The 9,245-nt window shown below is 45.6% G+C and overlaps 1 protein-coding gene across 1 annotated transcript; it reads left to right on the top strand.

Annotated features, from left to right (window-relative positions):
• Nucleotides 1-443: 443 nt before the first annotated feature.
• On the top strand, nt 444-1,085 carry LOC121803960. The gene has a single exon (XM_042203529.1). It carries the CDS (start codon nt 444-446, stop codon nt 1,083-1,085), a length of 642 nt encoding a protein of 213 aa, XP_042059463.1.
• The last annotated feature ends 8,160 nt before the right edge of the window (nt 1,086-9,245 follow it).

Here is a 9,245-nt window from a genome sequence, read left to right as displayed (position 1 = left end):
ATTGCACAATTATCTTTGACACACTATCTTTGCTACTCGATTGTACAATTGTTTCTTTCCATAATTTGAAACCATCCTAACCATCTCATTATACAACTGTCTTTTGTTGTCCTATTGCACAATCATATCCTACTATCGTTGTCTTTTACCATTCTCTTGAATACCTATGATTTCCACTCTATTGTACAAATTGTCTCCTATCCTTTACTATCTTGTTGAGCAATCACTCTTTTGCGACCTTGTGATGCAATTGCCTCTTGTTATACCGTTCCATGATTGCTCCCTTACTATCATTTGTGCAGTTGTATTTCGATACCTTGTCTTGCAAAAGCTCCTTGTTGTTCTATGATGTAATTGTCCCTTGATTCCATTCCACCAAAACCACACAACTATTCTTGGGATTTCGAATAAATGCATAATAATAATTCTTGTGATAAATCAGAATGCCGCCAAGACGCAACGTAAGACGTGAGAACCCGGAACCTACCCCTCAGGCGGTAGAAGGAAGTGTGACACAACCCATTCCTCCACCACCACCTTCTCCACCTCCGGTTGACTGTGAGATCGTAAAGTTGTTCTTAAGTCAGAAACCTCTCATCTTTGATGGAATGGGGGAGCCAGCCACGGCTGAATCTTGGATACGCTCATTAGAGCGCATTTTCGCAATCTTGGGGTACAACGATAGAGAACGAATGACTTGTGTGACCTACCAGCTAACCGAGGCTGCCAACTTTTGGTGGGACACACGGATGAAGACAATGCCCCGAGAGCAAGCAGCGGGAATGACTTGGGAGGGTTTCAAGATAGAGATATACGATAAGTATGTACCCAAAAGCTATCGGAAGGCGAAGGCGTCTGAATTCTACAACCTGACCCAAGGGCGCATGACTGTGACCGAGTATGATCGTGCGCTCAGCAGCATGACTCGATATGCACCTGATCAAGCCGATACCGACGAAAAGCTGGCCGAAAAGTTCCGTGGAGGACTAAAGCCTGAGATAAGAATGTCGTTGGCTAGTCGTGGGAAACTACCCTACGCAGAAGCTTTGGCCCTTGCACTGGACATTGAGGCAGCAATGCCCTAGGAGAGGGTGAAGGATAACACCACTTTGGAACCACCTCCACCACACCGCTCCCGAGAGAAGAGGAAGTGGGAGGGAAACAGAATCCCATATGACAACAAGAGGTATCAGCACACCTTGAACCAACCGCAGTATGTGAGAGGTCAAAACTCATCTAACCAGAGAGGCGACTTCCGATCCAAGCCACCCCAATGCAACGTGTGCTCCAAGTATCACTTTGGAGAGTGTAGAATCCAGAGCACCGCTAAGTGCTTTAACTGTGGGGGAAGCGGCCACTTCTCTAGAGAGTGTCCTAGTAAGAGGGTGGCAATGGAGTCGAGGCAGAACACTCAAGGACCCCGCATACAGCCAAGGGCGCCGCAAATAGAACCAAGGGGAAATCGCGACCAACCTCCTCGACAGCAGCAACCCTACCGCCAAAGACTTCCCTCTCAGGCTAGAGCATATGCCTTGAGTCGGAAACAACCAAAGATCGAACAAGAGAATCAAGAAAACGGAAACCTGGCAGGTATGGGCAAAATCCTCGACACTCCTATCGTTGTGTTGTTTGATACGGGCGCATCGCATTCATTCATATCTGATTTGTGTGTGGATACTTTGAGCTTGCCTGTTAGCAAATCTGAACATAAGATGGTAGTGTCTTCACCAGTGAGTGGGACAATAGAAATCTCACGAACATGCCCGAACGTAGAAATTGTTATGGGAGGCCTTAAGATAGTCGCTCATGATCTGCAAGTTATGGCGATCGGGGACATCGACGTAATTTTAGGAATGGATTGGTTAACCTCAAACTTTGCGATGATTCATTGTAAGGAGAGACAGATATCTCTACAAACCCCGGGAAAGGAACCCATCGTGTACCATGGAATCTCGATGAACCGGCAATCTCTATCATCTCCGCGCTTCAAGCTAGTATGATGGTGAGGAAAGGACATCCTGCTTATCTCGTCTATCTACAAGGAAAGGAGAAAGGAGAAAGGAAAATGGAAGACGTAGCCGTCGTACGGGAATTTCTGGACGTTTTTCCCGAAGCATTGCCTGGACCACCGCCAGATCGACAATTGGAGTTCACAATCGACCTAGCACCAGGGTCGGCACCTGTGTCCAAGGCACCATACAGAATGGCGCCTAAAGAGTTAGAAGAACTCAAGATACAACTCCAAGAGCTCATGGACCTGGGTTTCATTAGACCCAGTGTTTCACCGTGGGGCGCGCTTGTGCTTTTTGTAAAGAAGAATGACGGATCGATGAGAATGTGTATCAATTATCGGGAGCTGAACAAGATGACTCTCAAGAACAAATATCCACTGCCAAGGATAGATGACCTATTCGATCAACTTCGAGGAGCCGGTGTATTCTCGAAGATGGACTTAAGGTCCGGATATCATCAGTTGAGAGTCCGACGAGAAGATATACCAAAGACGGCCTTTTGAACAAGATATGGTCACTATGAATTTGTCGTGATGCCGTTTGGATTGACGAATGCACCTGCGGTATTCATGGACTTGATGAATCGAGTGTTTCATCAGTACTTGGATAAGTTCGTTTTGGTGTTCATAGATGCCGTACTAGTTTACTCGAAGAATGAGAAGGAGTACGAGGAACATCTGTGAATCACCTTGGAGACTTTGAGGAGCGAGAAGTTGTACGCCAAATTCAGTAAGTGTGAGTTTTGGCTTCAGGAAGTAAATTTCCTTGGTCACATCGTGTCAGCGAAAGGAATTCGAGTAGATCCCGCTAAGGTTGAGGCGGTGCAACAGTAGAAAGCACCTTCAACACCAAACGAGATTCGGAGTTTCCTAGGTTTGGCAGGATACTATCGAAGGTTTATAGAAGGGTTCTCCAAGATAGCGAGACCCATGACACAACAACTCAAGAAGGGGGTGAAAGTCAATTGGACTCCCGAGTGCGAGGCAAGTTTTCAACTCTTGAAGAAAAAGCTAACTAGTGCACCGATCTTAGCTGTACCAGAACCTGGAGTGAACTACGTGGTATACACGGACGCTTCGAAGGTGGGACTTGGATGTGTTTTCATGCAAAACAACAAGGTGATTGCTTACGCATCCCGACAATTGAGGCCGCATGAGTTGAACTATCCAACCCACGATTTGGAGTTAGCAGCAGTGGTACACGCCTTAAAGATTTGGAGACATCATCTCTACGGAGTTCGATGTGAGATCTTTACGGACCACAAAAGCCTAAAATATTTCTTCGAGCAAAAGGATCTAAACATGCGACAACGAAGATGGCTCGAATTGGTGAAAGACTACGATTGTGGCATCAATTACCACCCCGGCAAGGCAAATGTAGTGGCAGATGCCTTGAGCCAGAAGAGTCATTCCCAACTGGCTACCTTTCTCACCAACGAAGAAAGCCTGGTGATAAGTCGTATTCTAGGCCTTGGTTACGGGTCAGTATGATGTGCTTAATTGATTATATTTGCAAAACAGTTGTTTAAAGTGTGCAGGTTAAGCATTCTAGCCAGTAGGGAAGTTTCGGAATGTTCAGGTGAAGGAGGCGCCAGCATGATCTCATACTGATCAGTATTCGTGCTAAAACGGCTTGAGATGGAGAAGACGGATAGCTGGGACGGATTACCCACAATTAAGGAGGATTTACCCTAAAATCAAGGGTAGCCTCCCTATAAAAGGAAGCCAAATTGGAGAGAGAGATATAGACTCATTCACCACCATCTTTAGGTAGAAAGTTCTCTCGGTAGTTTCAGTCTTTCAGCCGTGTCCCGCTTCTTGCCTCGCCGTAGCCATGATCACTTGACGTTCAGATGTTCCCAGAATTCCAGTCATCGTCCATTCCAGCCAGCAAGATCGTAGTTTAGAGTCTCATCGCCCGGAGTGGCAAAACACTTTTACATTGCTTTAGTAGTTTTTAAATTTCTCGTTTTCCTTACGTTGGATCTTGTTTGCCTTTGGATATTTTCTGCTTTTGAAGTACTTTGTTGAAGATCCGAACGTGTTTATGCTATGAAGTTGATTTCCGCTTCGTTTATTGTGGTGTTTCTTTATTCCATTGCCTAGTTAGCTTAGATCTAAAGTTTCTCGGTGTTTAAAGTGCTGAATCTCTCAATTCCGTTTACGTAACAAATTTCTTTAGGATAGATAAACAAGTACTGTTTGATCAGAAAGTAGATAGTTGCATGCAAAGCTTAGTTTTAATTTCTGAATCGTTCTTTCATGTTGACCAGTATGCAGAAGTCCAGTTTCAGTGTTTGATTTCAGATTTGATTTCTTAGTTTTGGATCTGTGTTTGTGAGTTGTTAATCTGAGTTTTCCGTGTTGAATCTGGAATTGTTATCTGAATTTTGGAAGTGTTTGTTGAAGAAGATGATGTCTATTTCAATTGGAGGGGACCACTTACTTTTCGAGATGCTTTTGCTTTTGTCCTTCACTTTTAGTTAAGCCTTGTCAGCCTAGTCATCAAACTTCCACTACACTCTGAATATTCTGTTTAGCCCAAAATAGAAACACATACCTTCCAAATATTTTCTGTTACAAAATTGTCTCCCCATTCCACGTACACAGTTACTTTCCAAATGTTTTCCTTACCGTCTGACCAGTAGAACACCTCCTTTAAGTTCCAGCCTAGGTAGAAACTCAACCCAAGCGTGGTAGCTAACCAAATCTTCCAAATTGTCACCGCGGTAGTTTAAGAACGCACCATCTCTGTGGGATTCGACCCTTACCACCACTATACTGATCAGTAGAAGTGGGTTGAGGAATCTTTGAAACCAAGGTCTAGGTTAGTTAGGATCTCTATCCTGATCAGTAGGATATATCCTTGCTTGAACGACACCTACGCACCAAGGTCCTTTCAAATGGCGCCGTTGCCGGGGATGGATAACGTTATTTGCAATTACTGTGAGTGATACTTCGGTGTATATATTGTGCATAACCTTTCTTTTTTTTCTTTTCTTTTCAGTTTATGAGAAGCAGTTCGGCTCCTGACCAGTGGAGGCCGAAGATACTTCAGCGAGGATCGATACTCGTAACCACTCGATCCGGGTTGTCGACGGCTTTATCTGACTTAGGTTCGAGTAGCGACGAAGAGCAATACAACATAGAAGGACCAATACCAGAGGAGATAGCACTGTTGGAAGGCATTCCAGTTCAGATGGCCGCCAACGGAGATGAGGATCCAGAGATCGGTACCCTTAACGCGCATACCGAGGGAGAACCATCGCAAGCCATAGTCGTCACTCCAGGGCAAACCGCCTGCGATGTGAAGCCTCATGTGATCGCGATTCTACCTACATACTGTGGGAAGAGCTATGAAGGGCCGTATGAGTTTCTGCATGAGTTTTGTAAAATTTGTAGGGCGCAGAGGAGACCAGCAGGAGCGAATGAGGATGATTATAGGTTGAAGGCCTTGCCATTTGTGCTCAAGGGGGAAGCCAACACCTGGTTCATGCGCCTGCCCCCCAACTCCATTGAGACTTGGGCCGATTTCAAGTCAGCATTCCTAGGCGAGTTTTTCCCGTCATCAAAGACAAGCGCGCTGAAAAGGGAAATAACTAATGTGAAGCAAGGGTATGATGAACCTTTGAGCGATTATTGGGCAAGATACATGGGTCTTTTGGAATCATGTCCCAACCATCGCATGGCAGACATTGAAGTGCATCATACTTTCTACGAAGGTATGAACGCGGTAACCAAGGATCTAGCAAATTCATCGTCAGGAGGAAGCTTCACACAATTACGGGTCAGCGAAGCGAAGAGAGTCCTAAGGAAGCTACTGAATGCAAAGAAAGAGTATGACCATTCAAGGGAAGGATACAACCGAGAGCGGGCTGCTGTTGTCTCGTCTACTGATCAGGAAAATAAACTGGAGCAGAAAATGGACTTGAAGATGGATGAGCTGAAGAAGTCACTTCTGAGTGCGATCGAGAAAAACATCCCACCACCCCCCCCAGCTGGGAATTACAAAGGTGCAGAACAGGGAAATCAAGGACCGAACTATGAACAGCCTAGTGACTACGTGAATATGGAACAGGTCAATGCTGCGGGGTACTTCAATTCCAGTGGGCATTGGATTCAGGGTAGACAACGGGATGCACCATGGAGGGATCATCCAAACTTTCGATGGGGAGACGGAGGCCAAAATCAGAACCAAGGACAGAACCAGTATAACCTCAATCCAAACCAAAACCCTAACCGTGGACTAGCAAACCCAGACTACCAGCCCAACTGGTCAGGAAGAAACCAACAAACCCAAAATCAAAGCCCACAAAGCCAAAACCCGAATCCTGTTTATGTACCACCCCACCAGAGAAACTTCCACAGTTTCCAAAATCAGCCAAATCATGCACCCCAACACCATCAGAACCAAAATCAGTTTCAAGCCCAGCACCAGAATCAATATCCTCAAGATCAGTACGTCCCTCCTGCCCAGTATAACCAATACCCGCCTAATCAAGGCCAGCAAAACTTCCAGAACTATCAACACCAAGGGCCGAATCATTTCCAAAATCCGAACAGGCCAAGGAGGTCCGTTGAGGACATGATGGGTGAAATGCTAGCGTCACAACAGAGCATCAAAGGAGACTTGCAATCCCATAACGAGGTCGTGCAGGGGATGCAAAATGCCCAGAAAGAACATAAGGCGAACATGGATATGATGAATAGGCAGTTAGCCCAACTGGCCAGTTCGGTGGGTGATTTGAAGGGAAATGCGGGGAAACTACCATCTACAGTCCAAATACCCGAAAAGGCAAATGTGAGTAAGGTTACGTTGAGGTCAGGAACTACTTATGACGCGCCTCAACCCAAACGACCTAGTGGAGGATCTAACGGACCGAAGATAGGAGGCGATACCGTTTCAGCGGAAGAACTAGGGAGGCCTATGCCTCAGATGCAGGATCCATTCTTCTTGGATGCTACACCAATTGTAGGAGATGAACCCGAAACCCTACTGACCAGGAAGGAACCTCATCGAGAGGAAGAGCCCAGAATGGAAGCCCAGACCCAGGAACTACCCCGGAAAGACTCCAAGAAGGTTGCTAAGGGATAAGTAGATGAGAAAAAAGGGGAGAAACCATTCCCATTCCGATTTGTTACAAAGAGGAAGAAAGAAAACCCGGTTGACTATTTGTCGATTTTTGGGAAGTTGGACGTCACCATACCATTTCTCCAAGCCGTGAAACTACCCCCTCTTGGGAAATTCATAAAGGACTTCATAGCCGGGAGAGCCCAGAAAGATGGCAAGATTATGGTGGAAGGGATAGCGTCAGCAATAGTGCAAGAGACGTTACCACCCAAGAGAGCCGACCCAGGTATGTTTACCTTACCAATAACTGTTGGAGATGTGAAGGTCGAACATGCAATGTGTGATTTGGGGGCGTCTATAAATGTCATGCCATTGTCTATCTATAACCGGTTGAAGGGAGTGAGGCTGTCAAGTACTAGAGTATTGATCCAACTGGCTGATAGGTCGTGCATAAGTCCGGAGGGAGTTTTAGAGGATGTATTAGTTAGAGTGCATGATTTTACATACCCTGCTGATTTTTATGTGATCAAAATGAGTGAGCATGAAGCGAGGGAGTCTAGTGGAGTCTTGTTAGGAAGACCATTTTTTAGAACGGCCAAGACGATCGTGGATATGGCTGAGGGGACTATTTGCATTGATTTTCATGGGAAGAAGTTTACCTTTGATATAAATGATGCCATGAAGAAACCTATTGATTCTGAAAATCTATGCTATGTTGATGTGATTGACCCTTTAGTCCAAGATTTTCTTGAGACCGAACTATTGCAGGAGAGACTCCAGGCTTTAGATGTTTATGAACAGGCTGACGTAGAAGCTGCTGCATGGTGTGATCTGATCAGTAGCCAGGGGTTGACCGATGAAGAAATTGAAGGAGCAATCAAGGATTTTTGTCAAAAGTCGGAGTTCATAGGAGCCGCAGGGGCTCAGCTACCAGTCAGTATAGAAGAACCATCAGAAGGAGATTTAGAAAAAGGGGAAGAGTCCGAAAAAAACCCCCTAACCGAAGACACACTTCCACCCCAAGTTGAGCTGAAGAAGTTACCCTCAAATTTGAAGTATGCTTTCCTCGGAGGTGAGGACTCCTATCCAGTGATCATCAGCAGCAGCCTTACGAAGGAACAATAAGCTAGGCTACTGACCGTGCTGAGCAAGAACAAGAATGCGATTGGATGGAGTCTTACAGATTTAGTTGGAATTAGCCCCGACGTCTGCATGCACCATATTAGGCTGGAAGAGGGAGCAAAGGCACATCGAGATGCCCAAAGGAAAGTAAACCCTAACATGCGAGAGGAAATATTGAAGGAAATCTTGAAGTTGTTGTCGCTAGGGATTATTTATTCAGTGCCAGACAGTGAGTGGGTCAGCCCGATCCACATGGTTCCAAAGAAGTCGGGAATCCAAGTCGTCCAAAATGAGAGGAATGAGCTGATTCCAACGAGGCTAGTCACGGGTTGGCGAATGTGCATCGATTACCGCAAGCTGAACAATGCAACAAGGAAGGATCACTTCCCTCTGCCTTTTATCGACCAGATGTTGGAGCGACTCGCTGGGAAGAAGTACTTTTGCTTCTTGGATGGGTACAGCGGATATTTCCAAATCTACGTGGATCCTGAAGACCAGGATAAGACCACCTTCACTTGCCCATTCGGAACTTATGCATACCGGCGCATGTCTTTCGGCCTATGCAACGCTCCAGGTACGTTTCAACGTTGCATGATGAGCATATTTTCTGATTTGATTGAGGATTGCATAGAGATATTCATGGATGACTTTACGGTCTACGGAGACTCGTTCGATTCTTGCCTTCATCATTTGGATATAGTTCTTGAGAGATGTCAAGCGAAGAGTTTGGTTTTGAACTTTGAGAAGTGCCATTTTATGGTCACCGAAGGGATTGTTCTGGGACACGTGGTCTCGGAAAGGGGAATCCAGGTGGATCGAGCAAAGGTGGACGTTATATCTAAATTACCGTTCCCTACTGATCAGAAGGGGATTAGGGGTTTTCTGGGGCATGCCGGATTTTATCGACGATTTATTAAGGATTTCTCCAAATCAACCCCTTACCAGACTACTTCAAAATGACGTGGAGTTCATTTTTGATGAGCAATGCAAGGCTGCTTTCAATCTTCTCAAGGAAAAGCTGATATCCGCACCTATCATACG

This window comes from Salvia splendens, chromosome 5 (genome assembly GCF_004379255.2).
Source record: "Salvia splendens isolate huo1 chromosome 5, SspV2, whole genome shotgun sequence".
Classification (NCBI taxonomy): Eukaryota; Viridiplantae; Streptophyta; class Magnoliopsida; order Lamiales; family Lamiaceae; genus Salvia; species Salvia splendens.
The sequence above is the reverse complement of the archived record's forward strand: the minus strand, read 5'-3'. Positions and strand labels throughout refer to the sequence as shown.

Coding starts and splice junctions, on each gene's coding strand:
- LOC121803960 (XM_042203529.1), top strand. CDS start 444: ATGCCGCCAAGACGCAACGTAAGACGTGAGAACCCGGAACCTACCCCT.